Genomic DNA, 13,678 nt, shown 5'->3' on the forward strand with positions numbered 1-13,678 from the left:
GGAGCGTCATGTGTCTGTATGTCTGGGTTTGGAGAGGGAGTCCGGTCTAGTTGTCAGCCAGGCCAGCAGCATGACATGGTGTGTTGGTGGTGATGGCGGTGGTGGCGTGGACCTGCTGCAGGCTACAGGCCTGTCTGCCAGCTGTAGACACCCAGACCAGGGGCCTTTTTTTCACCATGCAGTTAGCACACACTGAAGGTAAAGGAGGGCAACAGCCATGAGCTCATAGAGAGGCCAAACAATCCCCACGCCTGTTTTCCCAGCCAACAGCAGCCACATAACGAGACCCAGACAACCAAACAAGTTTCACTCAGTCATTACTCATTAGTGAATGCAGTCGTGTATTTTGGTGAAAAATAAGGCAATAGATGATGATAATTGAGGTGACTTGAGTACAAAGGTGTAGAATCTTTTTTTCCATCATTTGAATCTGCGGGTTTAGAGTTATGTACATTCAATGGAGCAAAATAGCAGTTTTGTGCAAATCTTACAGTACAAGGGAAACTGAAACCAGGGATATTGGGCTCAAAAGACATGTTGACCCCTGGCCACTAATCTTCCCTCGTATATTTTGGGGTATTCATGAGGGTGTATTCTTGAGGAACAGAGTGCATCTGGTGTTCAGTGGTATAGATGTGTCTTTGCTGTGAAATATGAGTGTGTCAGCAACAGACAGCATCTGTGACCCAAACAATGTGCCTGGCGCCAATACAATAGATATAATATGGAGCAGGTATTCTCCGCAGACTTCATCATTTACTGTGCTTCACATTAAAATGGACCTACATTTTATGTCATTGAGAATACAGTACACTCAGAGTAACCATCTAATAAACAAGTGTCATTAAATGTTTTGAGTGTATGTTTGCTCAACGCGCAATGTGTTTAATTTACAGTAGCAGTTAGTTATTGCTGCAATAACAATGGAAAACGTCATTTTTTGCTATTGCAAAACTACAACGATAATACTGGCTCCACATTGACTGTCAATAACACTGTTTCTGCCTAAATGTGACATTTGTAATGATGCATCAGGCCAAAATATCTCCCTACACACTAGCTGTGAGTGATTTATGGTTGCACATGTGGTAATGGTTTTTTGAAAAGCTGCTGGAGGTCAGATGTCTTGCGGCGGCTTGCACACCACATGTGAAGGAGAAGCTCAGGCTATTTTAACTGAGTATCTTTACACAGCCAGCCACTGAAATCAGACACACCTTCTCAAATTTCATCACTGCAGTCTTTTCCTTCTTTTGAAGAAATATTTGATAGTGTATCTTCAGTCTTAAAGCCATTTAATTTCACCATCTGTTTTCCTCTGTAATATTGCTTCGGTGAAAATATAAAGTGGTCGAATCCCTCCACACATTGCAAATCCATATGACCAAAAAAATATGGGATTTGAGTGGATTTTAGGGGACGTTTTTGTTAGAGTTCGTGTCCCTCAGATCTCACGAGACTGCATGATATCAGCACGTAATTTGAAGCCATAATATCCACAGCTAATATTCTATGTGGAATATAGCTTAAACATCTAAGGCATGCGTTGTATTAAAAAACAATTGAGTAACACAGGAAATGAAAGACTGTTTTAGTCACTAAATCCTTAGATACTTTATTGGAGGGAGAAAACTGCATGTTCTTAATTAATCAGCAAAACCACTCCTTTATCCGTTCAGGGTTTTGGACTGAGTAGAACTCTGATTGACTCTCCCGGCAGCTACATCCGAGCATTCTACCAGACACAAATGGGAGTTCAAAATAGATTTGAATATGTGAAGAATAGCAGAACTTGTGAATGTGGTATGTCGATACACTTTGGTGAAGTAGAATGGTAGCATTTATTGAACATCTATTCAAGCCAGTCAAATGTTAATAAGAATGACACAGGTTTACAAAAATACCCACTGGGCACAGACGTCAATTCAACGTCTATACAACGTTGATTCAACTAGTGTGTGCCCAGTACGTAGCGTCTGTCTCTCATCATTTCACCTTTTTTTTAAACATGTTCTATTTACTGTTAAAATACACATATCATCACACAACTCTGAATACGTGCAGAGATTCATATGAATAGTCACAATGGAAACAAGAACACACAACAAACATGATGTATATTATATACACTTTAAAATCTGGAAACACTCTGAATGTAACATAGCAAAATATTGGTATAAAACCTCAAATATGTCTCGTAAAAATATATTTTTTCCAAAACCATACATTTGAAGTATTTCAGGAAATGTTCAATTGCTGACTAAAACCCAATACTTCCAAAGTTGCGTACCCAAGCAGATTCCTTTGGTTCTTCAGCAATTTCATTCATCCCTTACCATTATGACTATGACCTGTTGAATCATCTCAACTTCAGTCAGTATTCAGGAGAACCTGCTCCGAAGCATAAAAGATGCAAAAGCAAACACATAAAAACAGACTGTAGTTTCTACACTTTATAAAACCAGTAAAGTGCCATCAAACAGAATTTCACGTGTCAATGTTCCAAAAATGTGTGTACAAAATAATCCTTATTTAAGTGTACCTTCATGTAACTGCATGGCAATGTAAACCTAGATCTTTATGAAGCCCCCATGAGGGTTTTGTGGTTCCTTCAAACATACATTCAGCTGTATGTGATACTGAAAACTTACAATGCATTTTTTTTTAAACTCGTACTTTTGCAGTCTTTATGTTATCTTCAATTTTGCAGTCTCCTCTACATCCCTTCATACCTGAACATGCATTTAGGGCTATGTGTACTGTACAGTATATGCTCAAGAGCATGGGTTGTCCATTGAGTGTCCAATGAAAACAATGGACTAACATGAAGCGGAAAGCTTGAGAATTAGCTTTCCCATGCTCCATCCATCCATTCCAACCTCTTCAATTACACTCCACCCCTTTGTCAGGCTGCCAGTACATCCCTACAGTACATCTAATCCTGCCCTTGTAGTGATCAGACCTTATGGGCCCCTCAAGACACTGTGGCTGGATAAGCTGGTAGGCCTGGTGGGCCAGGGGTTCCGTGTGGACCAACAGGCCCAGGCTTTCCTCTTGGACCGGGTAGCCCGTGCACCCCTGGGAGCCCTGCTTGGCCCTGTATTCCCATTGGCCCTTTGGGGCCTGGCAGTCCATCCTTACCAACAGTACCTATATCTCCCTTCTCTCCTCTTTCTCCACGGGGGCCAGGCTGGCCCACAGAACCATTCGCCCCTTTGATTCCCACTCCGCCTCTGGTTCCTATTGGTCCTGGCTCCCCCTGAGCTCCCTCCGGCCCGATGAAGCCCTTCTCTCCCAGAGGGCCACGGTTCCCTGCTAGGCCTTTGTCTCCTTTGTTTCCTGTCAGGCCAACTGGACCTTTGGCCCCTCCTTCCCCTCTGTTGCCTTTTGGACCTGGTGGGCCAGGTGCACCTGTGAGGTGATAGCAGCAATATTAGCAAGTTTAAACAATAATAGAAGTGCATTTGGGGAAGAGAAGAGTCAGGTGAGCACAAATGAAACCAGCCAACAGCAACACAGCTAAATGAAGATCTCGTAAACAAAAGTGCCTTTGGCGAAAACATCAAGAACATCTCTGCTGTACCTTTCAGAATGGTGAAGTTCTGGATGACATGGGTGTGGTGAGTGTCCACTAGCTTCATCTCCTCCATGACCATGGACAGGTTCCTGACGTCCACGTCTAGACGGACGCTCAGCAGCATGTACTGCTGCCTCAGGGTGTCAGCCAGGTGCATCAGCAGTAGCACCGTTGTGTTCAGGTTGTGCAGGTCCTCCGTGTGGCCACCAAGCCGCATCTGGCACGAAGTGCTCTCAATGTTGATGTACTTGTACATGCTCTGCACGTGGCTCACTGTGGCATTGATGCTGGACGAGATGGTGTCAATCTCCATCTCGATGGAGTTCATGCGGGCATCCATGGTGATGAACCTCTCGCCCGTCCGGTTCTCATAGTACTTGGAGTGGTAGTGGAGGTCGTGCATGTTCTCCTCGTGCTCGTCCATGAAGGAGGTGACGTTGTCCAGCTGCATCTGCAGGTTCATCACCTGCAGGGTAAGGTCGTGCACTATCTCCGAGCTCATGCTGATCCTCTGGTGTGTGGCCGAGATTCCGCTCTGGATGCTCCTCACCATCTGAGTGGTGGTGCTAGAATTAGACTTCAGACCGCTCAACACCCGGCTATAGTTCTGCCAGTCAGCGGTCATCTTCTGCAGGACCAGCGTCTCCTCATCGGTCTTCCTCTGCAGGGCGTCCATCCACAAGGAGCTGAGGGCCACCGTGGTGTTGACCTGATTCACCGTGGCCTTGAGGTCATACTGATCCTGAGACAGAGTCTTCATGCTCTCGTCCGTCTCGGTGATGACCGCCTTCCATCCAGCCACCTGGTGTACGTAACGCTCCAGGGACTGGTTGATGAGCCTGATGGACAGGGAGTAGTTCTGCATGTCTCGGGTCATCCTGCTGCTGGCTGACTTCAGGGTCTGCTGGGTCTGGGAGGCCTGATCCAGGACCTGCTCCTGACCCAGGATCATCTTCTGGAGGTCCTCAAACTCCCCCTTCAGCCTACTGATCTCCTCGCTGAAGTGGGCCACATTGAAGCAGTCCGAGCAGTTATTGGCAGTGCTAAGATCTGGGAAGGAATAGACAACAACATTATGGTGATCTGTTTATGTATCATTTAATCATGATCAGAGTTCCCATTTGTAAATTCTAGTTGCGGTGCTTCCATGAATGAGCCAAGGGAGGCAGTTGTCGTAGCCTCTGCAAATGATGTCTCTTCAGGGAGTTGACACCCCAGAAGAAGCAGGCCATAAAGCTTGAAGAGCGGATCCTCACTGGCCCGGACTTCATACTCAGTCACCCATACAGTTACACTCAATGGGTGACCTATTTTAAACAGAGGGGTCCTCTTTCGACAAAATACATTTGGGAAATCTGCAGAAATGTTCAGTATGCTCTACTAGTCATTGTTTACTTCTTGACTTCTCTGTCAGCAGCCACATTGGGAGACTCTGCACATTTTGTCACGTGATTAATCATACTCTCTCACCTTGTATACTTTCCTGGACCTTGGTAATCTTCTTATGATAAAAGGATTCCTTTTCTGATAAGCTGTCGACCTTCCTAAATACTGAGGAGACAAAGATAATTATGTAAATTAGACTTTCAGAATAACGGGAATGGAGGTTCCTCTATAGACATTGAAACAAACATAACACATGTGTTGAGAAACTAGGACGCAAGTGAAGTTACACAGTGACTACAACACTTCTTTGACAATACACATCAGTGAATGGAATTAAGATGCCGCCTTGAACCTTCTTGTACGATAACAACAATACAGTTTCTTTCTATTACAAAGTACTGAACAAATAATGGTATTGGTTTATTCAGCTGGTTACTTCCCAGTTGATTATTTTCCCCAGAAGAAGAACAACAGTGCTTAAAGCACACTTTTAAGGACTTATACTTGCATATCATTTCCTAATTCTTGACTTTGGGGATTAATAACTGGTTCATCATAGTATGTTTGCACTCACTAACGATGTCATTTATACATACCACCAGTTATGCTGCATTTGGTCTGAGGGATGTTGATTCTACACAGCCTCTCAAACATTCATTTACATTATCATGGTGTACTGGTGGACTTGAACTTCTGATATTGTTCTAATCATGTCCGCTAGCTACACAGAGGTTGGTTAGGTTCTAATGTGATGTTTTTCCCCCACCGGAATGCCTGTTATATAACACTAATTATTGGGGACTTTCAATAATGTAAAACAGATGTGCCGCATGATGCGGACATTTCTATATTTCTGAGTTCATGTTTAAGTTCTCGCTCGATGTTTGGGGAGTTTAAGCCAAACAACATTTCAGACATTTCACGACATAAGGTTTACAGTGCTTTGTTCTTATTTCGCCTCATTATTGCCGTGCTCTGCGTTGACATAAACTCAAGCAGACCCTGCCAATAAAATACAGTGCCACTGCAGTGTTGGAATCCCAACCCTCTGTATCTTGGAATTACTCAATGGCCCTCAGGGAGCTCTGAGCTGCTGTGAAAATGAGATTTATCTTTTTGAGTCGCAATAATATTTTTGCCGAAATGCAAGTAACATCTGTAAGCACTGAAAAAGTTGTCAGTCAGGTAAGACCTGGCAAATCGGTTTGAAGTCGTATGTTCACTCAATCCTTAAAGGGCCCTTATTTTTTTACAACAGAAACCCTGTAGGCTGGATGCAGATCTCCCTCTCATCTGTTATTGTACAGTGTGGAGCACATTGTCAAGTCAAGCATGACAAAAGAGAACAGGTTCTGATTGGGGAGGAATGCCTGCTGATGAGAAGCTTGAGGTCTGTGCACACATAATACCTGCAGAAACACCAAGTCCCAGACTTCAATCTACTCATACAATAATCTGGATTTAATACGGCTTTATTAGCTTAGTTATTATATCTCATCAAACCCAAACAAAGTGGTGTAAAAGTGGGCCTAACAGCTCAAAATCCCAGAGACACCAACAGAGAGAGGGGTCACAGCCAGGGTCAGCCATTATCAACAGCAACGCTGGAGACATTATGATTAAGTGCCTTGCTCAAGAGCACATTGACAGATTTTCCACCTCGTCGGTTCGGGGATTGACTTTTCAGTTACTGGCTCAACACTCTAACCGCTAGGCTACCTGCTGCCTGCTGCCAGATTTGGCATAATATCGTAGTCTACTCACCAAGTGATGCCAGCACTGCCACTGCTATGATGAGGAAGGCAAAGAAACTGTACAGCACTTTAACGGCCAGCTGCAGAGAACGTGTCTGCTGGCATTTCACACAGCCACCTCTGGTTCTTCCTGCAATCAGAAGCATGGGGCTTTCGTCTCTCTACCATAACATCAGGTGGTTAGAGAACAGAGAGGAGGGGAAATGCATGTCTTAACCCTGACACTGTGTGGACTTTGCATGACTAACTACCAGACTAGTGGCTGGCTTTGGTCAGCAGAGGCTGTTTGGAGTGAGCATGGTGGTCAGACGGGGGAAAGAGAAGGATTAAGGAGGGATATCTGAAACAGATGTACAATGCACGCACACAAACAAAACAGTGATGGCAGATGTATGCAGACACACGCAGGCCCTCACACACACAAACACTGTACACACACTGTAGCCCAATGTGGACACAATACGCCCTTGGTGGATATTCTGATGCTATTTTTCAAAGGGTTATTGTTTTGTTGGGTTCTTCGCCTGAGAGATTCATGACCGACATATCAAAACAATATCAAAACAAAGGACACTTCATAGAACCTGCTTGTCTATCCACATAACAAGCAAAATAAACAAAGGACACTTCATAGAGCCTGCTTGTCTATCCACATAACAAGCAAAATAAACAAAGGACACTTCATAGAACCTGCTTGTCTATCCACATAACAAGCAAAATTAACAAAGGACACTTCATAGAACCTGCTTGTCTATCCACATAACAAGCAAAATAAACAAAGGTGGACAGCAAGAAATAAAGCCTGTGGGTTGTAGATTTGGAGCCATGTTCCTCACCTCTAAAGGAAGTCATCTCTTCCTCCTCCCCAGTAAGATCCTCCTCTGAAAGGCAGCAAAGAAAAACATGTGTCACTGTTATGGAAACATCTGATAGCACACAGAAGTTCAGCTCATGTCAGCATTCATTAACTTTTGACTTAAATCTGACTACTCCCACCATGCAAGCATGCAATACTAGGCCTAATAGATTTGCCAAAGCCAGGACAGCAACAAACAGATTTGTCACACCATTCTGTCCAAGAACCAGAGGATCATTTAGAAAACCAACACGCATGTTTGTCCTCACCTTTAAAGAGCTGGTTCTCGTATCCGCAATAGATTTCTGAAAAACAGACGGAGAGACTTGAAATGCGTGTTCACAGATGAAGGTCAAGAGTATGAAACTTGAAGGAACAACTCACACATTTTATTAAAGTGGTCATAAATCACAAAGTACGAGGTGAAATGCAATAAGCCCCCTCGGCCACTTTTACCATCCAAGACACAAAGCATTCAACTTGGAGCTCTCAATACGAATGTGAGGTCATACTTGGCTGACAACTTATAGAAACACAATTACGCAAATTGGAAACGGGATTGTTTTCCTAGTGTTTAATCTGTGTCTCTGACCAATATATCATTCACTTCTCTAAGTATGGTGGGCTGCAATGAAAATGTATGCGCTGTCAGATAAAGGGCCCCACTGCAGCCTAATATGAAACACTATAGTAAGGCTGATTATGTGTGATGCTAGCTGGGCTGGCTGTGGTGTCACCCCCTTGGTTCCAGCTCAATGTGGTAGAGGGGCCAGGGGGACATGGTACACTGATGCTAAAAGAGAAGCAGCTTCAAGCCAAGACCTGAATTTAGATTCAACTTGGGTTTAAATGGCTTATTGCTGGGCACAAATGAAAGGGAAAGGGGGATACCTAGTCAGTTGTACAACTGAATGCATTCAACTGAAATGTGTCTTCCGCATTTAAACCAACCCCTCTGAAACAGAGAGGTACGTGGGCTGCCTTATATCGACATCCATGTCTTTGGCGCCCGGGGAACTGTGGGTTAACTGCCTTGCTCAGGGGCAGTCCGACAAATTTTTACCTTGTCAGCTCGGGGATTCGATCCAGCAACCTTTGGTTTACTGGCCCAACGCTCTAACCACTAAATTAACTAGCAATGCTTACCTAATTGAGCTATAACCTAAAATATATGTGATTTAATCAAACCAAATCAACTATATTTTCCCCAATATGCTGAATACAACAGGTGTAGACATTGCTGTGAAAAGCTTACTTTACTGTACCATTGTGATGCGATAGAGATGTACACGGGCCTTTCAATTGATTAATGGCATATGCAATTTTAGGCTACAAACCTCAGTATTTATTGTGAGGTAATCCTTCAGAATCTCCTCTGAGTTATGTCAACAACTCTCTTACTAAGGTACAACATCCACAAAAGTAAAGAACATCACTCAGTTAAGTCTCTGTTGTCTTTTCCTTCACTGTCTTTTCCTCTTTATATTACATTCAGGCAGCCCTGGTGTTTTCACCTCTGCTGGGCTGTGCTGTGCTTTTTGTGCACGTGGAGAGGAATACAGAACTCTGAGGTGAGGGTGTTTATGTGAAGTCAGCCTGTTGGAGCAGCTGAAGTCAGACTGCTGAAGGCCAAGGCTCTGACTGAAATGCTGAGATGTGCGGACCAGTGGAAGAGAGAGAGAGAGAGGGAGGAAGGGGGCTGGAATGCCCGCTGCAGCTCTGAGACTTTACATTATCCAGTCAGCCATACCGGTGGCTGTCAGCTAAACCCCGGGCCTGCCCTCCACTGCTCTCCTGGCTCTGCCAACGGAGGAAAGAAGTGGTCTGCCCTGCCTTCCCTGTATAAAACATGCCTCTTACGCCAATCAGGAACTTTATCAGCACCTCACATCAATCAGGGGCACTTCACCAGCATAATCACCAGACATGTTTTTAAGATAGAATCAGGCACTCAGGTGAGGGCTCTATTGGTCAGTGGTCTTTAGAATGTAAGATATTTAAATGTGGTGGGTGTTTGTAGTAGAGCCAGTGTTCCATTGCAAATATGAGCACAGGTGCATTTGGAGGAAACGGCTGAAAAAAACCTCTGCAAATTCTAAAGGACAAAACTAACATTTATATTTCATCAAACACTTCATGAATGGAATGTCCACTCCAAAAACCTTTCAATATTTAGATAACTTTGTAATCCAATAACGTATATGCCAGCAGAAAGGCGACATGTCTGTATGGTATATCCAGCAGGTACTGTATGTCCAGCAGATTTCCTTGGTTAGAGGGTGTGTCATTCTTGCATTGCTAAAGAGTCTAATGTGCCTGGTAAAAACATCAATGTTAATGCACTGAAAACAGAATAACCCCTACCTATCACTAGTTTTTGTAATAGATCATTTGGAATGTGAATTTGATTATATGTTCTCTGTTTTAACAGTGTATAAGGCAGTGACCCTGTATCCCTCTGTCCACTATAGAACTTGCCAAAAATACCTCTCAGGTCTAATGCTATAGTCCTTGAACTGTCATAATGTGTTCCAACATTTCATTACCTGAAAGTCATGAAAATAATCTTTGTTAGGTTTAAATATTCATCCAAGTACTTCCGCCATGACTCGGCTAAAGCTACGGAGACGATTGCATTTCAACAGTTGACAAGCGTGTAAGTGGTGAGAAGAGATTGATACAGTGGTGGTACTGATAAAGAATAAAGATGAAAAACATTGACAATGTTTCAGTTCTAGGGCATGAAAGAAGAGCTTTGACTCTCCGAAAGCAATACAGTTCATTTGTCTCTTGGTCCAGATGTCTTACAGTACACAGCCACATATGAAAACACACCTTGAGCACTGTTCAAACATCCCAGCAAGGACATTAGAGGTAGCAACTGCGTTACATAGTCATCTTTGGTGCCACTCTAAACATAGTTGATTATTTGTAACCACATCCATATGAATACCTACATAGGTATGAGGGTAAGTTTGACAAGTTGGCTAATTATCTAGCTATCACACATTAGGCTAAAGAGTCAAATGATTTAATCATGTAACCTATTACATAGGAAAAGGACATCAATGGGCTGGAAGAAAGGTCCATACAGAACTGCAGATAGGGCAAGGACAATGTTGACTGCCAATAGTGGCCAAATGATGACACCCTAGGGAGAGAAACTGGAGTCAGTAAATAAAAAGGTTCTGTTCTGTTTCCACAATAGGACAGACACCTAGTAATTGGACCCATTTCTAATGATGGCACTGCTGTGTAATGCCCTGGACATGAAGCCTTCCCTTAGGAGACTAATCTAAGAGACAACTCTAGGAGACTAATCTGGGAGACTACTCTCACCTAACACCTACATCAACAACCCAGTGTTTCTACTCACAATGCATTTGTTTCAAGTATCAAATAATTGCCAATATCTGTGTACAACACACAGGGACCAAAGAGAATGTTAGTGGTCTCTCATTGGCAACATGAAGTCTAAGTCCTCCCACCCTCATTGTTATTGTGCACTTTGGGCCACACTGAGCAGGAACATGACACCAGTCAACTCCCTTCACGTCCACAAACCTCATGATTTGTCAATGCTTGTGGTTACCCTATTGTGTTCCTTCTTGATTTACACTTCGCAGTGGATTTTCAAATGTTACACTCAATCTCTCCCGATCAACCTAGAAAAGCTGAGGAATATGTAAACCACTGTTTGGATTTCACACGCATTCAAATGTGGAGCAGGGAAAATCTAGTTATGTTGGACTATTAAACTATAGGATAAGCTTTGGGTCAAGAGTGTTATGTTTTCTTGTCTTATAACAGAAGCAACTGGCAATCCATTCTCCAAACAAACAAATACCAAGTCTGACAACCAACTATACTGTACTGTTTGAAATGTCCACCTGATTGGTGTTGACTTAAAGCTTTTAACATGGATACCTGAATCTCCAATTTGAAAACAGAGACACAAGAATTCACCAACACCAAAGAGCCCCAACTGCAACTGATAAAGACTAGTGTCTCCCCAAGCCCCTGTTGACAACCAACTGTTTTAGATGCACTTCAAAGGGAATGTGTAGTTGCTTTCAAAGCAATGAAATGCTTGGAATGTGTTGATTCAAATGGTCTTGCTCTGAAGGATCTCAAGCAGCCCTTCATGGTGGTGAGAGAGTCCAGACTTGAAATCAAATGATACATGCCCTCGTTTTCTCCAGGAAAACGCTTTGGACATCTCGTGATAGAAATAGCCAGGCAGTACTAGCAATAGTAGCAAGGGTCTTGTTCTGCAATTTCACAAACTTCTCTCTTGCAATCCTAGCAGTTCTGTATAATTAGAACCTTTCAATTTCATCTGATAACTGTCACGTGCCAACGATTTATGATTTAATGCCTGCCGAAGGAATGCATTTGTCTTTCCAAAGAAGAGAGCTGTGTTGAACAGTGTTATTCAAGTTTTTGTAAGGCAGTCTGTGTCTCCAGTCATAGTTCTCTCTACTGTACTCTATGTGCCAACCACACACCTGCTGCTTCCCCTACCGAGGTGCCTCTTTCCTGTTTCACATTAGGAATGTGTTAGTCTATATGTTTAGTAGCCCGGCTTCAATGGAGCACGCTACAAACAAGAGATGAGGAGACCACCTACCTGTGTGTTCCCCTGTAAATACCACAACACTCTATAACACCTTCCAAAGCTAAAGCCACATGTCGCTACTCAATTCCTCCTCCGAGAGGACCCCTTCAGAATTCGAAAGCCTCTTCAGAGTCTCTGAAGAGTCTTATATCATGCAACATTGACAAAAGTTGGTCTTTAAATGTTATCCTTTCAAAAGGGCTCATATAAGATCCTTAAAGGAAGCCCAAAAGCCAATGTGTGGCTTCTGGAAACAGCAAGCTTTTGAAATACAGAGCTTTCAAAGCAAAAGGGGTGGATGTCCCACATCCAAGATCAACAAACCAACGTTTTCTCTGGATGCTGTGAGGTACTGGTCTTAAAAGCGAGCTGTCTGCACATTTGTGTGCCACCGGTGCACTTTCACGTCTCCTACATAATATATTATATTCCTCCACAGTGAGCAGTAGTCTGAATTTGAATACAGCATCAACAAATAGTCATCAACAGTCGTCTAACCTTTCATGGTAATTCTTCAAGGCAGCTCAGGTGACGATGTGAAGAACTTGTCCGGACAAAAGCCTCTGACTGTCCCAGCCCTCTTCTCTGCAGTACAGTCTCCTACAGCAGAAGTGACAGAAAAACAGTGTCTAATTTACAATGTATACACTCATCCATAGGCAACAGGTCCCTCTTGTAAATGGTTCAGGGTGTCCAGAGCACTGAGCAGGAGACAGGACTTACTTATTAATTTACGACTGCTGTATATCCAGCCAGACTTTTCTCCCAACAACTACAGTAGGAATTCTTCAGGTAGCCCATGGGCTCTCTCTCGCTCACCAGCAACTTCTCACTTGAACTGCAGCTCACATACATAAAACAGTCTAGGTCTATTAGTGTGTGAAGAACAAATTCCTGGCTACATGCTGCAGTCAGTCTGCGAAAGGCTGCTGCTCCTCTCCCTCAGAGCCAGAGGAAACTTATACCTTGGACAATAACCATGTGCAGCTTGGGGAAACATGACTGGGCGAGAGGGAGAGAGGGAGCGGGAGGGAGGGAGGGAGGGAGGGAGAGAGGGAGAGAGGGGAGAGAGGGAGTGAGAGGGAGGGAGGGAGGGAGAGGGAGAGAGGGAGAGAGAGAGAGAGGGAGAGGGAGGGAGGGAGGGAGAGAAGGAGAGAGAGGGAGAGAGGGAGAGAGGGACAGAGGGAGGGAGGGAGAGAGGGAGAGAGGGAGAGAGAGAGAGAGAGAGAGAGAGAGAGAGAGAGAGAGGAAGGGGACTAAGAGATGGAAAGAAGAGGGAGGGATGGAGGGTGCATATGTTGTAGAATGTCCGGTCTGCGGCTTGGGCTAATTGCTAACAAATGTTTGAACATGGATCAAATGGGCACCTTTACTATCTATGGCCTTCCTCCACTGTTCAAAAGGAAATACTTTCCTCCATGTCTGACATATCAGGGCTAATTCAATAGGCATACCTCAAGTCATTTCAGAAAACATGTAGTTAGATG

The 13,678-nt window shown here is 43.7% G+C and overlaps 1 protein-coding gene across 2 annotated transcripts; it reads right to left on the reverse strand.

Moving 5' to 3' along the window:
* Positions 1–1,822: 1,822 nt before the first annotated feature.
* Positions 1,823–13,174, reverse strand: LOC110522235 (scavenger receptor class A member 3). 2 transcript variants are annotated; one of them, XM_021600455.3, is made up of 8 exons: positions 12,915–13,174; positions 12,690–12,791; positions 7,843–7,878; positions 7,554–7,598; positions 6,728–6,847; positions 5,048–5,128; positions 3,584–4,627; positions 1,823–3,411 (listed from the first exon to the last, which is right to left on the reverse strand). In XM_021600455.3, the coding sequence occupies exons 2-8, from the start codon at positions 12,694–12,696 to the stop codon at positions 2,975–2,977; spliced, it is 1,770 nt and encodes a 589-aa protein (XP_021456130.2). In that variant the 5' UTR covers positions 12,697–12,791; positions 12,915–13,174; the 3' UTR covers positions 1,823–2,974. The 2 variants fall into 2 exon arrangements, with proteins under 2 accessions (XP_021456130.2, XP_090088904.1); XM_090232778.1 differs by lacking the exons at positions 12,690–12,791; positions 12,915–13,174 and adding an exon at positions 12,204–12,545.
* Positions 13,175–13,678: the final 504 nt, after the last annotated feature.

The sequence above is a fragment of the Oncorhynchus mykiss genome, chromosome 4, assembly GCF_057628025.1.
Source record: "Oncorhynchus mykiss isolate SJ-2025 chromosome 4, ASM5762802v1, whole genome shotgun sequence".
In the NCBI taxonomy this organism is placed as follows: Eukaryota; Metazoa; Chordata; class Actinopteri; order Salmoniformes; family Salmonidae; genus Oncorhynchus; species Oncorhynchus mykiss.

Coding starts and splice junctions, on each gene's coding strand:
- LOC110522235 (XM_021600455.3), bottom strand. Junction 7,599..7,842: donor CGAGAACCAGCTCTTTAAAG/GTGAGGACAAAC, acceptor GCTGCCTTTCAG/AGGAGGATCTTACTGGGGAG. Junction 3,412..3,583: donor GAACTTCACCATTCTGAAAG/GTACAGCAGAGA, acceptor ATCACCTCACAG/GTGCACCTGGCCCACCAGGT.